Source organism: Ochotona princeps, chromosome 26, assembly GCF_030435755.1.
Source record: "Ochotona princeps isolate mOchPri1 chromosome 26, mOchPri1.hap1, whole genome shotgun sequence".
Classification (NCBI taxonomy): domain Eukaryota; kingdom Metazoa; phylum Chordata; class Mammalia; order Lagomorpha; family Ochotonidae; genus Ochotona; species Ochotona princeps.
Window position 1 is genome coordinate 22,438,713 of NC_080857.1, and position 24,293 is coordinate 22,463,005.

The 24,293-nt window shown below is 52.3% G+C and overlaps 1 protein-coding gene across 1 annotated transcript in view; it reads right to left on the reverse strand.

Annotated features, from left to right (window-relative positions):
• Positions 1-24,293, reverse strand: part of GALNT16 (polypeptide N-acetylgalactosaminyltransferase 16) — an 82,934-nt gene that overhangs the window by 2,662 nt on the left and 55,979 nt on the right. The window contains exons 4-15 of the mRNA XM_012926741.3: positions 23,066-23,164; positions 22,191-22,258; positions 21,250-21,315; positions 20,063-20,184; positions 17,381-17,468; positions 15,737-15,821; positions 15,344-15,447; positions 11,747-11,873; positions 10,358-10,450; positions 9,623-9,706; positions 5,274-5,415; positions 3,035-3,160 (exon numbers count right to left, since the gene is read on the reverse strand). Of these exons, the coding sequence (XP_012782195.1) occupies positions 3,035-3,160; positions 5,274-5,415; positions 9,623-9,706; positions 10,358-10,450; positions 11,747-11,873; positions 15,344-15,447; positions 15,737-15,821; positions 17,381-17,468; positions 20,063-20,184; positions 21,250-21,315; positions 22,191-22,258; positions 23,066-23,164 (1,204 nt within the window). The remainder of the gene's footprint in view (positions 1-3,034; positions 3,161-5,273; positions 5,416-9,622; positions 9,707-10,357; positions 10,451-11,746; positions 11,874-15,343; positions 15,448-15,736; positions 15,822-17,380; positions 17,469-20,062; positions 20,185-21,249; positions 21,316-22,190; positions 22,259-23,065; positions 23,165-24,293) is intronic.

Here is a 24,293-nt window from a genome sequence, read left to right on the forward strand (position 1 = left end):
TTTGCGGGGGAGTCTCTCCTTCTCCAGTTTGCCACTGCTCTTGGCTGGACCACATTTTCCTCCTATAAGGTGTTCCCCCCCAGCAGGCCCTAGAGACTGTGAGTCCCAGTCTGGATGAATCTCCTGTTCATACAAGTGTTCTTGTAGCTCTGGGTCTCTGACCTGGCCTGGAGCCATGAGGGCAGCTGAGGAAAGAAAATGCATCTGGCAGGATGATGGGGAGGTTGCAATTCCTTCATCACAGGCAGAGGCACAAAGGGGATCCTGGGTCAGTCCCTTCACCTTCTGCTGCCTGATCTCCTCCCAGGTATGACGGGGATGTGGAAGTGGGGAAAGGGCAGAAAGGTGTCCTTCTAGAACATTCTAGAAGTATCTAGATGGAGAATGGAGTATTTGGAACACTGAGAAGGGACAGGAGGCTGAGACCCAGGTTTTAAGACTCAGCCAGACAGGTTTATTTTTAGTTTCACTCTGCTTTCCCTCCTACGCAGTCTTCTCTCGTTTTTTCTGATACCTGGTCTCCACAGCAGGTGGGAATTGCTGGTAACTATGTGTGGGAGGAGATCTGAGGGCCCTGGGAGGTAAGGGGGGGTTCTCACTGTAGTAACTGGGGAGGAGGGAGGAGCCAGCTGCAGGGCCAGGGCTGCCCTTGGGGATGCAGAGCTGAGAAGCAGCAGTCTCTCTGGACCCATGCAGTTCCAGCAGAGGGCGTAAGGTTGCAGTGGTGGATGGGCAAAGGCCCATGGCCCCCTGAATCTCACAGCATCCTGTTGCTTCATGCTCTTCTAGGCCTTCACATTTTCCTGACATTGGCTGAACCCTGAGCAATGCCAGTAGAGGGAGCGTGTGCCCACTTCCTGGGGTGGGAGAGCCGGGTCCCAGGGCCGTCTCTGAACTGCTCAGCCTGGCATGTCACTCATTGTCCCTCTGCGGACAGCCCTCGGTAAAGTGGTGGCTGCCTCTGCCCTGCCCCTTCTTCCCCACCAGACTTTAGCTCCTCTGGGGTCAGGTATGTGTTCTTTCATCCTTGTGGCCAGCATGATGTGTACATCCCCTAGCATAAAGTAGTCTACCTGTTCATGAACGGCCCAATCTCTGGGTTGCGCTTCCCTATTCGCAGGCTTCTCACTCCCTACCAGTGCTATCAGGCACAGTTCCAGGGCCTCTCTGACTGTCCTAGCACTCAGTTCTGGGCCTGGGTAGAGTTGCAGCACCCTCCTCCCCACAGCCTCAAACCTGCAGGGCAGGCTGGAAGTAGGCAGCAGTGGGGAGCCTGGGGGCAGAGAATACCTGGGCTGGGACCTGCTGACTCCATCGGGTGCATGAAATCCATCTGCCTTGGCAGCAGGAACAACAGGGGACCAAGCAGGAAAGCTCAGATTCCAGAAGGTGCCATATACAGGCTGGAGGAAGAGGAAGTGGCTGCTTTTCCGGAGCGGAATAGCAAACTGCCTGTCACCCCTAACAGGAGAGGCAGCACAGGCAGGCAGAGAACCCTGCAGGTTAGTAAGGAGCCAGCCTCCAGGACCCTGTGCTGACCTGCTCTGCCGGCTGGCCAGCACCATGTACACGGAAGCTACCAAGAATAGTGGGTGAGGGCTGAGCTGGGCAGCCTCTGCCCTTTGGCTCCTACTCCCTGCCCCCCACCCCCTCCCAGCCCACCCACAGAAAGGAAGCTGCTGACTCTGGAAACCTGGCTTCTAGCTGTGCCCTGTCACTAGCTGCTGGGTAATGAGCAAGTGGCAGTGTCTCTCTGGGCAGCGTTTCTCTCTCAACGGGTCGGGCGGCCTTGACTCCCAGGATTAGCAGAGAGATGGTATGAGTGGCAGGAGCTGAGCAGACGGGATAGGCAGCGGTCACGTGATGCTGGCCATGCCAGCTCAGAAATGAGGGTGTCTGGGGCACAAGTCCCCCATTCACCTGGTAGTCAAAACAGGATTGTTGTTGGTGAACTAGCAGCTTATGATAGTGGGTTTAGCAGGCATGTGGACCCGACTTAATCCAAGTTTCACTCCTTTCCATTCCCAGATGTGGGATCCGACTCAGCAAGCCTCAGTTTTCTCACCTATTAAATGGAGACAGTAGGGCCAAGTGCAATAGCCTAGCAGCCAAATTCCTCACCTTGCATGTGCTGAGATCCCATATGGGTACTGGCTCTAATCCCAGTGGCTCCACTTCCCATCCAGCTCCCTGTCTGTGGCCTGGGAAAGCAGCTGAGGGTGGCCCAAAGCCTTGCCACTCTGCACCTGCGTGGGAGACCCAGAGGCAGCTCCGGGCTCCTGGCTTAGGATAGACACAGCTCTGGCTGTTGCAGCCATATGGGGAGTGAGCCAGTGGATGGAAGATCTTTCTCTGTCTCTCCTTCTCTCTGTAAATCTGATTTTCCAATAAAAATAAAATAAACCTTTAAAACAGATGTATAGGACCCATGTCACCTGGTGGCTGAGGAGAATAGAGGAGATGATCTATGTGAAAAAAGTTCTTGAGTTGTGCTGTCAAGAGCAAGAACACAGCTTAAACGAGACAGATACGAAGGCAATTTGGAAAGCTCATGGAAAATGGAACTGAAAGGTAAGATTAGTTTGGAGCAAAATTTTTTGAAATTCATGTCAAGAGTCAAGAGCTCCATCATGGTCATCCATGTAGGTGGCAGGGGCCCACGCACTTGAGCCATATTTCACTGTCTTCACAGGTGTCTGGGACACGAACTGGTGCTGCAATGGGAAGCCAATGTCACAGGCAGCGACTTAACCTGCTTCACCACGACAATGGCCACCAAACAAACTAATCTTTTAATTCCACTGTCCCGGAACTCTCTGAACAGTCGCCCTGCCGTCACTGGCTTCACAAAGCTCGACAGGCACTAGGAAAGATGTTAGATATTTGCCAAAGTCTTTGCTCATGAGTAAGGTAAAGACACTGCCTTCAGCCCCAGGAACCTCACCAAAGATGGCTTGCTTGAGCCTACAGGTCTCCATCTGCCAAGGTTGGGCACCCAGTTCTCACATGACTCTCCCGGGGTGAGGAGACTTACCTGCTTGCCTTCTCTGGGGTTGCATGCCTGCAGCATGACTGGGGATCCGGGCGAGGACATTAAGGTGGAGCTGGCGGCCAGGCACCTGCCCTGCTGCTGGATAAGGTGGTCACTGAAGAGCCAGGCCTGCAGATGAGGAGCGGGAAGAGCAAGTCAGAACACACCGCCCCGGGCGGGCATCTGGACCCACGATTAAGCTGCTCCTTGCGAAGGCCACATCCCAAACCAGCTCCTTGGGTTTGAGCCCTGGATCCACTCCTGATCACAGTTTCCTGTTAACCCTCCGCCTGGTGGGGAGCAGCCAGTAGTCCAGGTGGTTGTGCCCCTATGGGATTCCTGGAGAAAAACTCAACCCAGGCTCTGGGCTCCTAGCGTCACCCTGGTATTTGGGGAATGAGCCAGCAGATGCAAGATCTCTCTCTCTCTCTCTCTCTCTCTCTCTCTCTCTCTCTCTCTCTCTCTCTCTTTCTGCCTACCAAATAAATACAATCTAGTAAACATTCTAGACCATAAAAATACAGTGCTAAGTGAATATATGCATAGTTATGTGACAAAATAAATAGGAGGCTACTCCAAAAAAGTTGACAAAAATGGAATGAAATAACTTGTTTTTGGTACAGAAATGTTAAAGCCCATGCACAGATCTTCCAAAAGGGCATGAGAAATATGGATAATGAAAAAAACTTTGCATGGCTTTCCAAACCTTTTTGGGAAAAAAAAAAAAAAGAGAGAGAGAGAGAAGAAAAAAGCCTCATATATTTTAATTCTGCTTTTTCTATGAGTTTTTTGAGTATGCTTGCACACTGCATGTTTTGTAGAATTTTCTGCTAATAATTGTAGAGACTAGAGATGGGCACATTGGTATTCACTGTATAATTCTTCCCATTTTTCTCTATATTTTAAGCTTTTCATAAAAACATATTGGAGAGCCAAGCGTGATAGCCTAGTGGCTAAAATTCTTGCCTTGTATGCTCTGGGATCTCATATGGGTGCTAGTTCAAGTCCCGGCTGCACCAGTTCCCATCCAGCTCCCTGCTTGTGGCCTGGGAAAGCAGTTGAGGATGGCCCAAAGCCTTGGGACCCTGTGTGGGAGACCTAGAAGAGGTTCTTTGCTCCTGACTTCAGATCAGCTCTGCTTTGGTCATTGTGGCCACTTGGGCACACAGAAGAACTTTCTCTCTGACTCTCCTTCTCTCTGTAAATCTGACTTTCCAATGAAAACAGACATGTTGGAGGCGGGGATAGCTGAGCTGGAGCCATGTACCAAGGGATTTGGGGGGAAGGGAGACCGACAGGACATAAGATCAGGAGAGCCAGGGAGCTGGACCACTCTGGGGCCTTCATCACCTGCTCTAGGTCACATGTTTGTTCGCTTATGATTTTGTTTTTGTGTTTTTCTTTTGTGTGTATGTTTTTTCTTTTTTTAAGGCTTATTTATTTTTATTGGAAAGTCAGATATACAGAGAGGAGGAGAGACAGAGAGGAAGATCTTCCATCCGATGATTCACTCCACAAGTGACCACAAAAGCCTGAGCTGAGTCAATCTGAAGCCAGGAGCCAGGAGGGTCGCAAGGCCTTAAGCCATCTTTGACTGCTTTCCCAGGCCACCAGTAGGGAGCTGGATGGGAAGCAGGGCTGCCGGGATTAGAACCGGCACCCATATGGGATCCTGGCACATACAAGGCAAAGACTTTAGCTGCTAGACTACTGCGCCATGCCCTTTTTTCTTCTTTTTTTAAATTTGAGAGAGAAAGTAAGAGAAAACACTGTCCTCTGCTCGGTCACTCCCCAAATGTGGGGCACCCAAGTGGTGAGCTGGGAGTGCCACCCAGGTCTCCTGTAGACAAGGCAAGTAGCCATCATCACCGCCTCCCAGGGTCTGCTTAGTGAAGCTGGAGCCAGGAGCGGAACCCAGGACCTCCAATGTGGGACATGCATGTCCCACCTGGAGACTTAAAAACTGCTGGGCCCGTCCCCTGCTCCGGTTCTGATGCAGGCAAGCCTTGACACTCCTAAGTTGCACCGAGGAGTTCCAGAAGTCTGTTGCCAAGGGAGAACCACACATCCTGCTCTGCAAGGAGAAGCTCATTATCAGGCGCAGAGTGTGGGCCCCTTAAGGAAGACCCAGGGTATAGAGCAGGAACAAGATGTGCCGAGGGAAGCCCCTTACTCGACTAGCGCTCCGTGCCCCTGGCTGCTCTCCCACTCTCAGGCCAACCCCAGGTCCTAGGCTGCTTACCTGGGCGGGAGGGGGGCTCTTGGCAGACCCCCGGCAGATCCCCATGCCGAGCAGGAAGTCACCAGCTGTGTTCTGGCCCTGGGATTCTAAGCAATTGACCCCTTGTTTAATGACGCCCGGGAGTACCTCCTTCACGGGGACACTGAGAGGAAAGATGGCAGTCAGGCTAGGCTTCTGCCCTCCCTGCTGATCCACCCGGCTCTCTGTGGGCAGGGACAGGCCTGACCAACACGGGATGGGAGTTGGGGCAGGGCAGGGCAGGGCAGGCCTCCAGTGGGCTCTTCCTGAAGCTCCAGGGACAGCCCTGGAAGGTCAGGCCTGAGGCACAAGAATCCTGTGGACAGAGCAGGCTCTTCCATGTACAAAGAGGACACTCAGGCCAGGCTGGGGCCCAAATATGAGCTCAGAAATCATTCTCAAAATGAGAGGAAAGTGATTTAAAATAAACGGGCCATTTAAAAGGCGCAAGTGAAAATGTGTTCAGCTTCACTAGAGGAAGACACACTGTGGAGTCTGCAGTTTGTCCCATTCAGGGGGCTGCGAAAATGGAGGAGGCTACTTTGGTGCAAAAATTTGAAATCTACACAAACACGGGTTTGTAAAAAAACGCATCTTATGAAAAGGCTAGGCAAGATTTTCCAACGTTTTTGCACCAAATACATTTCTCTTTTTAAAAATTATTTCTCACGATACAGTTTTGAAGTGTAGGGGTTTATCCTTCCCCCCTTCCCTCTCCCTGTTTTTCCCTCCACCATTTCCCCCATATTATCATAGTAACGCAGTCCCTTAGCAACAGTTACAAGTTTAACTTGCTGCTTTTTATTAGTTGGCAAAACTCACAAAATTTGAAGGAAAACCTGGACTGGCTCTTTTTGAAAAAAGATCAGACCATACTGAACTTGCATGGCAGCTGCTGCCACTTGGGGCTTTTGCACTCCCAGTTTGCTACAGTCCTCACAAATTCCTATTGTTTCACCCCGACCCCCTTGACTTCCTTATGTCACTCGGCCCATCAGAAAGAACTGGAGTTTGCAAGGTGCAAGGCACTGTGGGTGCCTTGTCCAGGGGGCCACAGGTCATGTTCTTCCTCTCTACACGGTGCCTGCTAAGGCCTCCTGGAGGTCTCTGCTCAGAGGAGTGCAGCTTGGTGGTGGTGGTGGTGGTGCTGGCAGGGGGAGGGAGTAGGGCTTAGGTCTGCAGCTGCTTCCTTTTAGGGAAGCCCTTTGAAGGGAGGATGCCATTGAACTTTAGGATGCCCGTTCCTCAAGAAAATCCACTTCCATCTGTTGGCAAAGTGTCTTTGGGGCTGGCACTGTGGCTGCATGGGTTGAGCCCCTGTCTGCAACATTGGCATCCCATATGGGCACCGGTTCTAGTTCCAGTTACTCCACTTCCTATCTAGTTCTCTGTTACAGCACCTGAGAACATAATGGGAGATAATCCTGACTTCTTGGGTTCCTGGCACCTATGTGAGGAGACCCAGGTGGAGTTCAAGGGTCTGGCTTCCACCTGACCACTGTGGCCATTTGAGGAATGAGCCAACAGGTGGAAGATTCCTCTCTCTCTTTCTCTACCTTTCATTAAATAAGTATTTATAGAAAAAAGAAACCTGTGCTAATATACGGGTTTTGTTAGATAAGGGGTGTTTACCATCATCTGCTTGGAAATATAATCAATGTGTCACGTCTGCTTATAACTAGTACCCTCCCAAACAGGGTGGGTTTATACAGTGCACAGCCTGCACAACCGTTCCTGCTGCTCCTAATTATCATCAGGAATTCGCTGAGGCTGAGGCTGGCTACAGAGCACTTTCCTTCAGGCCAGCCTTCCACTGAGCCTCTGCAAGTGTGCACCCCGCTCAGGATCCCCTAGAGGAAAGTGGGAACCCCTCCCCGCCGAGCCTTGGGATCTCCCACCTAACCCATACCTTCTATCCTCTCCTGGTTCAGTGACCCAGGGAGGAATGAGTTCTGGAGTTCCCAGCAGTCACATGGTGACAGAGCAGACCAAAGATGACTCAGGCATTTCATTTAATAGAGCCAGCTTCCCGCATTCTCTGTCTTATGATCCATCCAGGTTTCTTTCTCCTTCTTTTCAAGATTGTTATTGATTTGAAAGGCAGACTGAGGGATCGTCCGTCCACTGGTTCATCCTCCCAAATCCCTCCACAATCAGGGCTGGGCCAGGCCTTAAGTGACAGCCCAGATCTCCATCCAGGTACCTCACGCAAAACCACATGAACTATCACCCGCTGCCTCCTGGGGTGCACATAAGTCGGATGCTGGAATGGAGAGTGCAGGTAGGACTTGAACTCAGGCACTCTGATCTGGAATTCAGTGCCCCTAGGCAGTCGTAACTGCTGTGCTAAACATCTGCCCCCTGGTTCAGGATTCAGACAGAGCGTTTTGTCCTCTTGGTCCTCAGGGGACCCTGTGCCAGGGAATGTGGCGTGGAAAGGAAGGATACATTCCCAGGACTCTCACCTTTGAGCTTCTCAGCTCCTGCTGCTGGTCCAGGGGTCACTAGGCTCCATACAAATGCCCTGTAACCTCTGACAGGAAGTAAAAGAGGAACTTCTCCCCTTCAGCCTCTCTGAAATGGCACACGGCAACTAACACTATCCCCTTAAAAGCAGTTCCCTCAGGAAGCTGCTCATTTATCACCGAGTTAGAAATTCATGACCTTCCTCTCAAAGCTATTGTCCAGGGAGCCAGGGGCTCTCAGTGCTGTCAGCTTGCTTCCAAACATGCTGCTGTTCTCAGATGGCTCCGGAATTTCTTGGAAACAGCAAGCAGAGTCGACAGAGGCAGGCTGTATCTCGGACTGGGGATTCTATTACCCGAGTTAATCATCTGGCTTATTCACTGGACTTGGCTATAACCTCACCATGGCTGTTGACCAAAAATAATTAAGCCTGTCCTCAAAAAACAAAGATTGAGAAAAGATTGCTTTTCTCAAGGATATGCAAACTCTGAGGGGTGGGACATTCCAGAGCGCCAGGCAGTGACCTTGGGGTGGGTCAGTCCTGTTCCTCAAGGTGAGGGCTATTGAGGGACCATGTTCATTTCAGACATCCCTGAGCCATTCTGGTCACACCACTTGTTCAAAGAGTCTGCCAGGTGCCTGTTTTGCAACTATGGCAGATAAAGCAACGAGCAAACTCAAGAAAAATCATGGAGCTAAATCATAGGGAAATGATACCAAAAATGAACTACCTGGCAGATATGTGGGAGTTTCAAAAAGTTCATGGAAAAGGGAATGAAATGATCATTTTGGAATGGGCACTGAGCCGAGAAGTGAAGGCACCTGTCTCCTTGGGTTTAATTCTTGGCTCTCGCTGCTAACCTCAACTTCCTGCCGATGCACCCTGGGCTGCCATGGGGATGGTTCAAGTTGCTGAGTCCCTGCCACCCATGTGGGAGGCCCGGATAGAGCTCCTAGTTGCCAGATTTGGCTCCCACTGGGCCAACTGGGAGGCATTTGAGGAATATAACACATGGCAGGGAGCTGTATTTCTGTCTCTCAAATAATTTATTAGCAAAGAAGCTACGTTTACTTTGGTGCAAAAAAAATTCAGTGTTCCCCTTAATACTCATTTTCTGTACATTTCTTGAAGACTGCTTGTATTCATGGATTTCAATCATTGTTTGGATGGGCACCAAAGTACACAGATCTTTTCATGACAAGGCCCAAGCCCTTGGGTCCTTGCACCTATGTGGGAGACCGGGAGGAAGTTGCTACTCCTGGCTTCAGCCTGGCCTTGCTCTAGCAGTAATAGCCATTTGGGGAGTGGAGCAGCAGACAGAAGATCTCTCTCTCTCTCCCTGTCCCCTCTCTCTCTGTCGTTCGGCCTATCAAATAGATAAACCTTAAACATGAAAAGAACCGCTGCGCACATGCCACTGGCACTTTGCTTTGTTCTCATTGGCTCTCGTGCTTTGACAGCCCTTACAATTATATTAGCAAATGCCTGGTTTGTTTACAAGCTGGCAAGCTGGCTGCTGTGACCAGTGGTCAGTAGCGTTTTGTCCTGGCTGCTTTATTTCCTTAGGATGCACTCCCTCCAGGAGGGAGAGAACCAGTTTAAAGAGGACAGCTGCACCTGTGGCCTTGGCCTCAGTTGCAGGGCTGCATTCAGAAGTATGGAATAATGCCCCTCTTGAGGTGTGAGACCCGATCCCTAAGTTTCTGCCACATCCGTTTTGCAGCTCCTGGAAATGGTCTCTCAGTCTTCCCTCCCAGGGCCTGCACATGAAGGCAAACCCCAAGGGCTAGGAGGAGCCTGCACCTCAAGGCAGGGGTCATCAGGCTGCCAGCCCCCTCCCCAGGGCCAGGCCCACTACACTCACGTGAGCTCTGGGTAGACGTTCTCCAGGTACCAGCGGAAGGACTTGCAGTTCATCTTCTTCCTCTGCTCGATCCGTGTGGCCACGCTGAAAAAGGAGACACACACGCACATTTTCCATGTATTTTTGAAGATTGTTGCTATGTCCTCCACTGTGATCCAAGACACACTATGCACCTGTGTAGGACACCACAGACACACACACACACACACACCCCACTGAGAATTTCCTAACACAATGTTTAGCCCTCGTTGGAATCAACGCTGAGCTTTCATTCTGTTCTGTACTAATCTAACTCATAGTATTTTTCTTCTTCCCCCTCTGCTCTCTTTCAATGCTGATCACGACCCACTAAATTGCTTTCACAACCCATCTGCCTTTTGAGAATGCTTAACTAGACTGGAGTCTTCACAGCCCACGACAGGGAAACAGGCCAACGGATCCCAGAGCTGAGCAGGCGGTGGAGGGGAAAGCCCAAATGTTTTCTGCAGACAGTCCCTTCCTGAGTCTGCCCACGGGTGTCCCTGTTCCTGCCAGCAGCAGTGGAGGGCAACTCAGCCCCAAGCAGTACTCTCTCGTGGTCTCAGCCCTGGGCAGTGGCAGGCACTGCAGGACCCAGGTCTTGCTCTCCTGGGATCCAGGGGAGCCCGCCCTAGTGGGGGCTGTCTTTAGGGAGATGACCTGTGGTAGCACCCACATAGAGGGAGGGAGACGAGGGGGCAAGGGGCAGGCACCCACCTGCCAAAGGCTTTCCCGATGGCGGAGGGCCGGGCCTCATAGTAGTACTGCTTGTACTCATCCATCCACACCTCCGCGGTGCGCTTGGTGTTCCTGGAAGAATGGAAGAGTGGAATAAGGTCCCCAGGGAAGGCCACAGCGAGGCGGAATCTGGGTTGCGTTAACTCCCTGTTCATTAACGAGAAGGATATGGTTTGGGAGATGAGTGCCATGGCGCACTGGCATGCATGCAAAGTGACCCAGACTGGGGAGGCAGAAACCAGCGCACTCTCTAACTAAGGAATCTACTTGGCAGAAACCCAGTGCCTGCCAGGTGGCAGCAAGGCCATTTTCAAGAACACATGTGCAACAAAGCACTGGCAGCCAGCAAAATGCCCTTTACCTGGTGGAGAACAAGGTGGCCTCCACAAAGGGTGCTCCAAGGTTGGCACGCGACTGATGCCCCTGCCTAACACGGTGCACAGTGGCCAAGACATCGGTGTCAGGAAAGCCGCAGCCTGGCCCCATTTCCTTTTCCATAAAAGCGGCAGCACAGCCTGTGGCAGTCTCTGTGCATGTGATCCACAGAGGCAGAGGTGCAGAGCTGCTGGCTGAGAACAGCAGCTACTCCTGTAGAGCTAAGCGGGCCACCCAGGAGGAAGCGGGGCCAAAACCACTTTGGCTTCTTCTCTACCACAATGAGAGGAACTGAATCCCCAACCGAACCTGCATGGGTCTGTGCCTCTGACGTTGACATTGGCACTCCCTGAATTTTTGCAGTGAACATGAATCACTGTTATAAAAATGGGATGAGGTAGGCTGACAAAAGTCTCAGCTACCCTGCCTTGGCTATTCCGTTAGGACAGGTAGGTCATGAATGATCTTGCAGGCCATAGTCATGTCCCCAGAAGCAGGTGCATCCTGTGCCTGGGGACTCGGCTGGACAGACACCTGATCAATCAGGGCCAGGATACTGGCATCCAAGACCAGCACCTGGGGGTCAGAGAGGGCAGCAGCAGAACTCAGTGAGTAAAATATGCAATATATTATGGGAATGCATAAAAAGTAAGCAGGGAGGGAGAGGACTTTATTTCTCCTTGGGAAGCTTTGGGAAGTCCTCACTGCGAAGAGCTGAGATCTGACACCAGAGAAGGAGTCGATTGGTATCAACATCTCGGTCCAAGATGACCAGGGGCCAAGGCAGGCCTGCTGGCAGCTTCCTTGTCCCACCCCTGGAGTTCCCACAATCCCAGAATGTCAGATTTGGCAGGGGACAAATGGGGAAACCAAGGCCCAAAAAGTGAGAAGGGAGTGGTGGCTGTGCAGTTACATGCTGAGCAAGTGGCACGACTGGGGTCTAGAGCCCAGGTGTGCCGCTCCCCGTCCAGGGCCCTGCCCGCTGACACCCACCTGATGTAGGTGAGGGCATTGCCCTCAGGGAAGTTGTAGGGGTGCCGCTTCCTGAAGACGTGGCCCACGCGGCTGCAGGGGATGATCTCCAAGCTCCCACCGCACATCCACACCCTGAAGGATAGCTCTGCAGGACACGGCAGGAGTCAGCCAGCAAGGGGCTGCCTGGCGAGGCCCCCTGAGGCGCATTGCGAAGGGGCTCTCCTCTCCACGGTGTCTCTCGGGGTAGGGAAATGCTGGGGTCAGAGCTCCTGGGCCTGCCTCAGTGGAGTGCTCATGTTCCTGACCTGTTTACCTCCCCTAAACATATGTGCATGCACACACGTGCACACACAGAAACATGCAGGGACACACCCACTCCATGCCACAGTTTGAATATGATTTGGCCCTGGAAATCATGCAAGTCTGCCTGTCCCTTTTAAAAATGTATTTTGAAAGTTAAAGTTACAGAGAGAAAGAGAGCCAGAGATCTTCCACCCTCTGGTTCACTTCCCAGATGGCCACAATGGCCAGTGATGGACCATGCCAAAATCAGGAGCCGGGAGCTTCATCCAGGTGTCCCACATGAATGGCAGGGATCCAAGGCCTTCTGGGACATCATCTGCTGCTTTCTCAGGAGCGTTAGCTTGGAGCTGGATCAGAGGTAGAACAGCCGGGACACAAACCACCATCCACATGGGATACTAGTGTTGTAGGCGGTAGTTTTACCTGTATACCAAATGCCTGCCCTAACTTCCCCACATCTTAGGTTCATGGTACTAAGAAGGCAGAAACTTGACCCAATGATGGTGTCTAGAGATGGGGCCTCCAGGGAGGAGTCTATGATGAGTTCAGGTCATTAGAATGAAAACCCTGTGACTGAATGCTGCTGGCTGGCTTCACACAGAGAGACAACAGGGAGCTGCTGACGCATGCGCTCCTGTCTCCCGGCCCTGGATGCTCTGGGCTGCCTCAGGCTTGGCTGTACGGGAAGCCAGCAGCAGGTGGGGGCCCTGGGCCTTGGGCCTCCAGAACTGGGTGTACAGACAAACCTCTCATTCTTCGCGAAGTAACCCCATCTTGGGCAGTCTTTTTTTGGGGTGGGGGAGGCAGGGTTTATTTTATCTATTTGAAAGCCAGAATGACACAGAGAGAGGGAGAGACAGAGAGATCTTCCATCTGCTATCACTCCTCGAATGACTGAAACAGCCAGGGGCTGACCTCTCCAAGTTGTATCAAAGACAGCTCCTGCTTTGAGTCAGAACCACAAGCTCTTACTGAGCATCTGCTATCTGCTGCTTATCATACACTGCTTGCGACTCCCTCTTACTAGGTGGAGGGATCCAAGAACTCAGTCAAACAACAAATGAAACACACAAATAACAAGAAAATAAGTAAAAGATGCAGACTTCCACCCTCCACAATAGATACACTGGAGAAAGCTTAACCTGGGTAGAGGCTGAAGGGGTGTGTCTGGAGTGGGGGTGCTATGTGTTGGATGAAGTTGGTTAGGGACATGCTCACTGACAAGAAAACATGGGAACTGAAACAGAGGAGGGAGCGCAACACTTTGTTGTCAGGGAATGAGCGCCCCAGGCCCAGGGACAGGGTCTGAATGAAAGGCTGGCAAGTTCAAGGGCAACAGGGAGGCCAAGGGCAGCTGGAGTGAGGTAGAATGAGAGAAGTGGAAGATGAAGGCAAGGTTCACAGGCTACGGCTATGGCGGGAAAGACTGATAACACAGACCTGGTAGTCCCAGTAGGGTCTTCAGGTTTGCTCAGAGGGGACATGGGAGCAGGTTTGGGGCAGAGGAGGAATATGATCCAGCTATGGGCTTTGTTTTTAACTTTTATTATTTATTCGAGAGGCAGACAGACAGGATGTGGGGAGAGTAAGAGAGAGAGAAAGAGAGAGAAGAATGAGCTACCACCTGCTGGTTCACTCCCCAAGTGTCCACAATGTCTGTGACCTAGACTGGGTTGGGCTTCTGAAGCTAGGAGCTGGGAACTAAATCCAGATCTAATCATTAGGCTGGAACCTAATTATGAGAACAATCATCAATGCCTCCTCAAGGTTGCTTCCGAAGGAAGCTAGAGTCAGGAGCTGCAGCCGGGCCTCAAACCCAGGCACCCCCACGAGGGCGGTGGATGGCTGAATCGTTAGGCTATGTGCCTGTGCCTAGCTAGCTTTTCAGAGAATCCCTCACCTGTATCCCAAAGTTTGCAGGTTCACCAGCCCTCTCAAGGTGGCCCCTGAGCTGCAGAGTCTGGCTGTCCCCAGAGGCCTGAGGATGCATGAACAGGTCTTGGTTGTGAAATCTCCTTTGCTTCAACAAAGAAAGGCCCAGGCCCACCAGAGGCAGGAGTCTGAGCGCAGCAGCCAGCCTGGACCTTTCTTTGAATTTCTTCTAAGAAACAAAACCCTTGCCAGCACCACTCAGCGGTTCTCCTTTAAGTTGCCCAGCACTGGGCCCCGGCCTCGGGCAGATTTGGGAGGGAGCTATTTGATCATTCACTTGTTTTTGCATCAATCCCCAGCCCAAGAAGGAAAGAAAGAAAAGAAAGCCTTCAGGAGTGGCAGCTTCCCAGCCTCCAAAGGCTTTCTGGAACTCGGGCAGGCAGAGCTCCCTGGGAGGGGGGCATGACACAAAGGGGATCATTTGGGCCCCAAACCCATAAAAGGGTGTTTGGACGAATGGGTTGCTGCCCTGTGGTAGGCACTCAGCAACATCTCTTCCAAACACCAGCCTGAAAATGGTTCCCGACAGTGAGTAATGAAGGGATGGCCCATGCCCAACTCCGACCCCACCTGTCTCCACTGCACTGGCTTTCCCACCTGTCTAATGGAGGACATACAGACCAGCCCTGCTGATTGGCCAAGAAACCTTGCTGGGCTGAACAGCAGGCAGTGTGCCAGGAGGGTGGGGCCTGGTGCCAGGGTCCTTCCCAGACAGACTTGGAGCCGTTCAGGTTCCCAGGGACCTCTCAGTGACTCCCCACCCTGCTCTGCCTGGGAGACTGCCCGCTGGAAAATGGGGTGAGCATAGGGGTGGGTCTTTCCCTCTGCCTCCTCCCCAAGAGCCCACAACCCAAAACTACAGGGACATGCTTTCCCAGCATCTCCCAGCTCCTGGCAGTCACAGCCCTACACAGCATAGTGCCCCAGACCTTGCTCACTCAAGGTCCAGCCAGTGGCCACCAGCCCTGTCTCTATGTTCCCACCCGTCAATTCCCCAGCCTCAGTGAGGCAGTGTCACACATCCGGGGCCAAGCAGCTTGCAGGTGGCAAGGGCAGGGTGTGTTCTCAGGCCATGTGATCCATCACCACCTTCCAGGCTGTCCTCTCAACCTCTCTGCTGGACCACGTGACCCTCGGCTCCCCCAGACAGCCATGTTAGCTGGTTGTGTGGCTCTATGTTAGATGGTTGTGTGGCTCTGGACAAACTGCTAGCCCTCCCTGTGCCTTAGGGTTTGGTGTATTTGTTTTAATCAGTATAATAGATGTTAATAGCATTTGTATCAGTGGACCTTAGGATTAAACTACTTCCTAAGGCACTGGGTAAGAGGTGACTATGGTTAGAATTGCTGTTGCACCTGCTGGCGTTATTTCCCAACTCACCAAAATTCTCTCCACCCCAGATATCCATCTGGGCATCATACTTTCCCAAGTGGTTAAACCAGGCCTTGTCAATGACGAAGATTCCTCCAGCTATGACAGGCGTCCTGGGAACAAGAAGGGGAGATTGGTGAGGGGGGAGTGACACGTGAGTTGGAAAAGCTGAGAGCCCCTCCTGAAGCTCCAAGACCCAAGGACACTGGTCCTCACACACCTGCTTGCAAAGTCACTAGGGCAGGGCATGTGGCTAAGGACCTCTATACTCCTATACCTGTTCCCGCAGCCTCTGTCCTCTTTGTCCCTGCAGGCTGGGTCCGAAGGCGCCAAACCATCAGCACTTCAGTTGTACACCAACCCAGGGAGGAGGGGTCTCCCTAGAACCCACAGCAGCCTGACCTGATGGGCTTGGTCGGGTCTGTCCGGGTCATCTTCTGCTCCAGGGGGATCTGCTCCCATTTGAAATGCAGGCTCCAGTCAAATCCTAGGACCAGAGCAGAGTGAGGGTGGAGCTCAGGGCAGCTTCCCCCACTGGAGGAGGATCCTGGGCTCTGCATGGGTTTCTGAACACAAGGCTCCACATTTAGAAGATGGCCAGCCTCTGACTTTATGGAGTCTACACCCCACTGGGTGAGACCTCGGAGATAAGATGCAGCTACAGAGACAGGTGGGTGGAGATGTTGTCTGGGGTAAAAGGAAGGGAGCCCACACTAAGGCAGTGAAGGTGCATTTGAGGAAACACCTGCACTAGAGCAGGGTCCCAGGCAGATGTTCGAGGACAGCAAATTCCAGGCAGAGGCCACAGCAGATACACAAGGCCCCCGATTTCCCAATATGGAAATGCCTGGCTACCCCCTCAACCCCAAGAACTAACCAATGGCTGGGTCCATTAACTGGGATCCCAGGCCTCAAATGGGAAATCCCTACAGCCAACTGGCTCCAACACCAGAGTCACAGGGGGCAGGAACTGTCTCACATGGAAATGTTCTGCCTGCATTATACACTGTGATAACTATTAACCACATGTAGCGCTTGAGCACTTGTAATACTGCTAAGAACAATAAAAGGACTGAATTTCAAATTCTACTTCCCTTTAAGTCATTCAAATGGTCAAATACGGCTATTGTCAACTGCATTCAACAGCACAGCTTTAGAACTGACACCAGAGTGGTCCAAAAGAAACACAATATAAGCCACAAAATGGAAGCCACAAATGGAATTTAAAAATGACCTCATCATCCTAGCCAAAGAATAAGAATATATGAGACTAATTTGAATAGAGAATTTTAATGAAATACCAAGATACTTCAAAATATTCATGAAAAATGGAATTCAGAGATAAGTTTATTTTGGTTCCTCCCCAAAAATCAAAATCCACACAGACAAGAAGTCTTTAAGACATTCATGAAATATGTATTATGAAAGAACTAGGCATGGATTTTTATTTTCTTTTTTGCATTGAAATTAGCTCTTAATCTGAATTTTCCACAAGGTTTTTGAACACTCTTGCATATTCAAAATATTATCATGTCAACATATAGTCAACATAAACATTTACTAAGGAGATAGTTTATATTCTTTCACACTAAGTCTTGGAAACCTGGTGTGTGTTTTTATGTCCACAGCATATCTCAATTCCAACTTTTTGAGACTCATCCCATCTCAAGAGCCACCCTGGTTGAGAGACACAACAGGTCTGGGGTGTGACATCTCTGGGGTGTGACTGCTAAGGGCTCATGACAGCTCAGGGCTCCCCCAGCCCCAATCTCAGGATGGCTGTCACATTATAACCTGTGTCCAGGACTGTGGCATGATCCTCTTGGGACTGACAGCATTACAGGGTGGGGAGCGGAGAAGGAAAGAGGAGGGGTTCATGTGGCTCTTGCAGTTGCCAGCCCTTTGCCCTCAGCCACAGGGCTCCAAACAATCCCCTTTTGACAACAAGGTGGGGGGAGCATAGGACTCTGGCATCATGGGGAAGGGTACCTAACCTCACCTGCTGCTTTTCAAGCCTAGAACCAATGCCCTTGGAGCAGGACCCACCTCCACGAAGGTCAGCAGATGCTGCGAGGTAGGCAAAATTATCCAGGCTGATGACATCAATGATGGGGCTCACCACACGGGTGTGGTCCTAGGAGAGGAGACGCACAATGGCATAAGACTCCTTTGCAAACACAGGCCCAGATGCTGCTCTGGGGAGATGGGTCTGATAGGTCCCAGTGCCTCCTGCAGGATGGGCTCAGGGGTGCCCTGGAGTGATTTGTCTACCACTGCCCCCCTGGCTCCTGGAAGGTCACACCTGGGTCCCTCAGGCACAGTTCTCTCCCAGCCTTGAGCCCTGCTGGGATTCTGCCCTCCTCAGCAAAGCCTTTCCTGATGACTGGCAGGCTAACAGTTCACTTCCTCTTCTAAGCTGTGTTCATGATTATAGTCTAGCCAATTCCTGCCCGAGGTGGCCGTTCAGCTGCAGGTTAGGGCTTCTTTGTTGTTCACTGTCATTCACCTCTGTAAATATTGGCGTTGAGTCTTTCCAACTGGGCCACCAGCAGCTTGAGGGCACAAACACTCTGGTCCCCATGGAAACCAGCCATAGCCACTTCAAGGTCAGACCCAACATTGCCTTCAGCACCCCCCATAACACCAGCCCATCCAGTGGGTGAGTAGAGTGGATTTCACTGAGTCCTTGGGGTGCTGGTGATGGATGATGTCATTCACCATGTTCAGAAATGTACACCAACCCAGGGAGGAGGGGTCTCCCCAGAGACCTGTCTTCCTGTTTTCTGTCTTCTTGCTTCCCTCATGGGGGAACCAGACACTCAGATTCCTCACTCTTCCTCTCTATTCTTTGACTTCAACATCCTCTGGTCTGTTCTTGGAACTCCTTCTGTCCCTCCATTCATACAGTCTCACAATAACAGATGGAGAACAGATCAGGGGTTCAGTGCTCCATAGGGTGGGGAGGGAACACACATCTACTCGGTAGACGTTTTCATGCTGAGATCTAATGCACCCACCACACAGTTCACCATTCCAAAAGGGAAGGGAGGCTTTCAGAAGTCCAGTGGGCTTTAGCACGTGCACAAGGCTGTAGCGGCCTTCCCACCATCAAGTGGCGAATGTTTTCATCACTTCAGTGAGCAACCCTGACCGAGCTCTGATTTCCAGACATGTTTATTCTGAACATCTTATACATAATATGTGGCCTTTTGTGCCTGGACTTTATTTTGCACAAGGACTTCAAATGCATTCTCACTGCACCATCCTTCATGTGTTTCTATGGGTGGATAACACAGTTACGGACACTGTTTGGGTATCCTTCCTTTGGCTGCTAAGCAACGGAGTGGTTCCACCTTTTGATTTTTCTGAATAGCGCTGCTCTGAACGTGGGTTGATAAGCTTTCATACAGACACGGGTTTTTATTTTTCTCGATTATATGAGGAGACTTCAAATGTTCATGGAAATGGCACATTTATTTTGGTGCAAAAAAATCTGAAACTCATGCATAGAAGGTGTCTTCAAAAACTTCACTGAAAATGTGTATTATGAAAAAAAAACCTATGTGCGGATTTTGAAATGCTTGCACCAGAGTAACTTTATTTATTTTTTTTTAAATTATTTTGAGGAGGAGAGTCCTAGATGGAGATGGCAAGCTCCCATCTGCAGGCTCACTCTAAACACACCCTGAACAGTCAGGGGGACAAAGCCAGGAGCCAGAAACAGCTGGCAGGGATTCAGTTACTTGGGTCAGCAGCACTCCATCCTCAAGTGTGCACCTGCAGGGATCAGGAGCCAGCATTGGGGGCTGAACCCAAGTGTTTGTATGGAAGGCAGGTGTCCTGACATCTTCATCTCTGTTCTAAAAATCTGCCCCCCCATTTCTCTTTTTTTAGAGTGATTTATTTATTTGAAAGGCAGAGTCACAGAAAGAGAGAGACAGACAGAAAAAGAGATTTTTTTCCATTCTCTGATTCACTCTCCAAATGGCCACAGCAGCAAGGGCTGAGCCAGATCTCCCACATGGGTGCAGGGGTCCAAGTTCTTGGACCATCCTTTGCTTTTTTCCCAAATGCATTAGTAGGGAGCTAGATTGGAGGTGGAACAGCCAGAGCTTGAGCTGGTATTCTTATGGGATGCTGGCACCACAGGCAGCAGCTTAACTTGCTATGCCACACAACAGACCCCTCTCCCATTTACCTTTTAATTCTATTTTCCACCAACTTTCTGAAGTTCCATGTTACATCTGGCTCTGGAACTGCCAGACTACATGCTAAGTCTAGTTTTAAACTTCCGAGAAATCGTCAAACTGTTTTTGCAAAGTAGCTCCACCGTCTGGTGTGCCTAGAAGCACGAGGCAAGCTCTTAGATTTGTGCTCATCATTGACTCTCCCTTCACCTGCTTCCCCACACTCTCTATGACCTCCCACCTGGACCAACCCTCCCTCCACTCCAGGGCACTGCCTCCTCCAGGAGATAAACAACTCCCATGTACGGACAGGACCTCAGCACACACCCAGGCCTCCCTCGCCCCACCCCGTCTAGCTGTCCCAACCAGGCAAACATCACAATTATCCCCACTCTCAGATAGGAAAGCTCAGTGAGTTGATGTCACTGGGGGCGGCACGGTGGGGGACGGGAAGCAGAGCATTCATCCCAGCTTCCCATCAGCCCACCAGCGCACGTGACAACCCCCTTTGCTGAGTCCCCAGGGATGGGGACCGGCTCACCTCTTTCACCCGCTGCAGCATGGGCTGCAGCCACTCGATGTTCACTTCGCAGTGGCTGTCCAGAAAGGTGAGGATGGTAGCGCTGGCCACATCTGCCCCGCGGACTCGAGACCGAATCAGTCCTGCAAAGGGAGGGGACGGGGGTTGGCTGCTGGTGGTGAACCAGGCTGGCTTCTCAGCTATCGCCCCAGAGTCCCTCAGGAACTGGGATGATGCCTCCGATGCCTGTGACTGCACCTTCCTGGTGGCTTCTGTTGGCTTCCTGCCTCGTTCACTGTGTACCCCTCTTGCTCTCATGACTCCAGGGTCATGCCCTGAATGCCATCCACGCATCAGACACTGTGCTCTGGTGACACACCAACAGTCAGTTCAGTGAGTGGAGAATGCAAGGGCAACTGGGCTACAAAGTCTGCCCCTCACACCCCGGGAAGGCTCTAGGTGGTCCCCCCTCCAGCCACATCACAGTAAAAGCCTACCGGACTATGCTAGACGAGCTCAACGGCTGCTCATTGCTTTGGACAGCTCCTTGCTGGTCATGCCCCTGCTAAGGCAGCCCCCTGTGCCTTGTGAGCTGTAGGGGGCTCTCCCTCTGAGAGCCTGGAATTGAAGCGCTTCTGCAGGGGCTGTTAGCACTCCCCCTGCCTGATGCCTTTGCTGGCAGCGCCCCAGCCTAGCCTGCCCTCCCTGGCTCCCTTCACCTTCGTCCCCCTCCCCCAACTCCGCCACCAAGGTCCACTCCTTCTTCTTGGCTCTCTCCAGCGTTCTGTGGACTCCCTCTCTTGATAGAGATGCTATTGCCACATAACTATGTCCAGCCTGTTGCTGTGACAGATGTTGACCCCCTGGCCACAAGGACAAGCACCGTGTTTTGTACTTCTCTGTTGTCCCTTAGAGTGCTGTGCTCAATGCCGTGCTGTGGCCGGCGTTCCAGACCACAGCCTTTTCCTACGGCATATCTAGTTTGTTGCTGACAATAACCTAGCTAGGCAGACAGGCACTGTCCTCCCGCATCTCAGGAGAGACAGCAAGGTCTATCAGAGGTTGAACGGCACTCATGCCAGGAGAGGGGCCGGCCTGGGAAGGAGGAATGTCTCCTGTAGACCCTGGCCCCAGCCATCAGGAGCCCAGCAGGGCCTCACTGGCCTGCCGTGAGAATGCTTCCCAAGGAAAAGGGTCCAAGGACTCACCCTCCCGCCGGTCATTGCGCAGGCACTTGACCTTGGGAATCCTGGTCAGGAGCAGACAGTCTTCAGCTGATGGTGGAGAGAAGAAAGGCAAGCTCACTCAGGCTTGGATGCTGGACCACAAGGGGGTTGGTTGCCATGGGCACCACCCAGAAGCTGTCCTCCCTGACCGGGCATTGGAAGGGACTGGGGACGAGGTAGGGTGAAGGGCCTGGTCATTGCTACTGCCCAAAGGGCTGCTCTGCTTCCTACCCTCAGGCCAGACGGAGGGGTTGGCTGCACCCATGCATGACTGCACCTCCTCTCTGGGTGCTCCAAGGGCACCAACACTGGCTACCAGCCTGGCTCTCAGAGCCCTGTGGAAGGAACATGCTCCTGCATGCAACAACTGGGATAATAAAACATGCTGTAGATGTTGCTCCCATTTTTAAAAGGCCATTTATTCAGTGGGTGGGGGAGAGGAAAGGAGATGGGGGCGGAGAGAGTGTTCCCATATGACGGTTGGCTGTCCGAATGTGTGCAAAGGCTGGGCTAGGCCACGGCCAAAGCTGGGAGCTGGGAACTCAATCCAAGTCTCCCAAATATATGGGTGGCCGGACTCAGCTACCTGAGCAATCATGGCTGCCTCCCAGGCAGCTGGAGTCAGGAGCTACAGTCAGCACTGAATGCAGGCAATCCAAAATGGCATATGGATATCTAAACTGCTAAACCAAATGCTCACTTCCCGCCCTTTTAAGGTCCTCTCATTGGGGTGCCAGCCAAAGCAACACCCCTTTGTTCCTTTGCTCTAGTACCAGCTAGGGAGGCGCCTAGAAAGCCCCACAGGGTCCCCCCTAAGATCAGAAAGGTCATCTGGTGTTAGCCAGGGCTATGCCAGGCATGCCTGCCTCCCGCCTCTTGGGAGACAGAAGCAGGGGAGGTGCAGGGTCAGGTGTAATACTCACGATCTGAACTGAAGTCATCCACTAAAATGATCTCCTGGATCAAGCTGGCAGGAGTTCGGTTGAGGACGCTGCAGTAGCCGTGGGGACAGAGACAGAGCCGCAACTCAGCAACCACCTACCTTCCTGTGCCACGTAGCTTACCTGGCACTCAGCTGCCAGGTCAGTACACTGGCCGGGGGCATCTGCTCTTAGCCTTCCCTCATCAGAGGCTGGGAAGCATGCATGCCTTGGCTAAACCAGGGCTCACCCGAGGACATGGCTGTCCCTGTTGTCTGGACCATCAGGCCCTTGGGCCCACCCCCAGGTGGTAGCACAGGCTGTTAGGAAGGCAGGAACTGGGGCTGCTCTAATGGCCATGGCTTTGACCAGTCTTCCCAGGGACAGGAGCGGGTAGCTAGCTCGCATTGCTGGGTGGGGCTCCTGGGCAGGAAGCTATTCCCCAAGAGCCCTCTTCCCCTGTCCCTGGAACACCACTGGGCACGCCTTCCCATTCTTATCTCAGTTCATGGAGGAAATGTGATAAAGGAGAGCTAAACTGCACCACGAGGCCAAGCTTGGGAGGAGAGTGGAAGGGGTACCTCTCTGTGACCTCACCTCCTCCCTCCCTGCCTTCCTCTGCCCTTGATCCCTGAATTTCTGCCCTGATTCTCGAACCACCACCTTGCGTTTGATGGCTGTGGGCTCTTGGGGAATCTCCTTGACTCTAGGTCACCCATCTCAGTTTCTCAAGGGGGGGGCCTCTCCTCCAGGGGCTACATGGTGATGGCACCCCATCTTCATGAACTCCCCTTGCCAGAGGTGGGTGCTGCAGGTCATAGAGACTGTGGCGGGGGGCAGCCCTGCTGTGATGAGGGTTCCGCCAGGCACGGGCTTACCTCTTGACCGTGCGCAGGAGGGTGGAGCGGGCCTCATTGTGGAAGGTGATGATGACGCTGGTGGCTGGCAGGTCCAGCGAGTAGGACATAGATGGGCAACTGTGGAGGGAGCAGGGAGATCAGCAGTAGCCCCAGGGCCAGGCCTATCCCACATACCACATTGCAGCCCACACTGGCCAGGCACGCAGATGCCACACAGCCTGGGGTCTAAGGAGAAGAAGCAACAGGAGTCCTAAGAGATTGGGGGCCCATTCTTCCTTTTAAAAAACTTTTTATTTAAAAAATATTTAAAATTCAGAATGACAGAAAGGCAGAATCTTCCTTCCGCTGGGTTCATTTCCCAAATGGCCACAATGGCCAGAGGTGGGCCAGCCTAAAGTCAGCAGCCAGGAACTTCATCTGGGTCTTTGACATGGGTGCAAGGGTCCCAAACACTTGGACCATCCTCTGCTGCGTTCCCAGATGCCTTAAGAGACAGCTAACTTAGAAGCTGAGTAACAGGGACCTGAACCAGTGTTCATAGGGGATGCTAACATCCCAGGCAGTGGCTTGGCCTGTTGTGCTACAACCTTGGTCCCTGACCCTCACCAGCAGTTCAGGGTTTCATTAGCTCCAGACACCATGTGGCCCCACTGGCGCCTCCGCCTCCATCCATTGCCCCAGGCCTGGTGGACCGTCGAGCACCTGCCCTGGTGCACCTCACACTGGATGGCTCTCCAGTTATCCCCACCCTGGGTGTTTATCCCACTGTCTGCTGTGCATGGCCCAAGTTCCCAGGCCCCTTCCTGCCCTGCAACGTGGACCAACCGTGTCACACAGGCACCAGTCCCACTAGCTTGGCACCCCCATGGGAGAAATTCTCACACTTAATTCTCCTCTGGGAGAGAGATGTGGGACTGGCGTGGAGGTGGGGCAGGAGCAGACTTGGCTGGCTGAGAAGGGCTCTGTGCTTGTTCCCCATTCACCTGCTGCCCAGGAAGGAGGGACTCTGAGTAAGGGACGACAGGGGACAAACTACCCACACCCTATCTGGAGGGTGTACTTAACCCCCCCCCCACACACACACACACTCCGCCCATGAGGATTTCTGAAAGGGTTTGGCCCACCCCCTCCTCTGGATCTGGGCTGGTGGGGTCTTCTCTGTGCCCTGGACAGGGATCCCTAGATGGAGGGCTGGACCAGGAGCTTGGCAGACAGTTTGGAGTCCAGCACAAATGGCAGCCAGGAG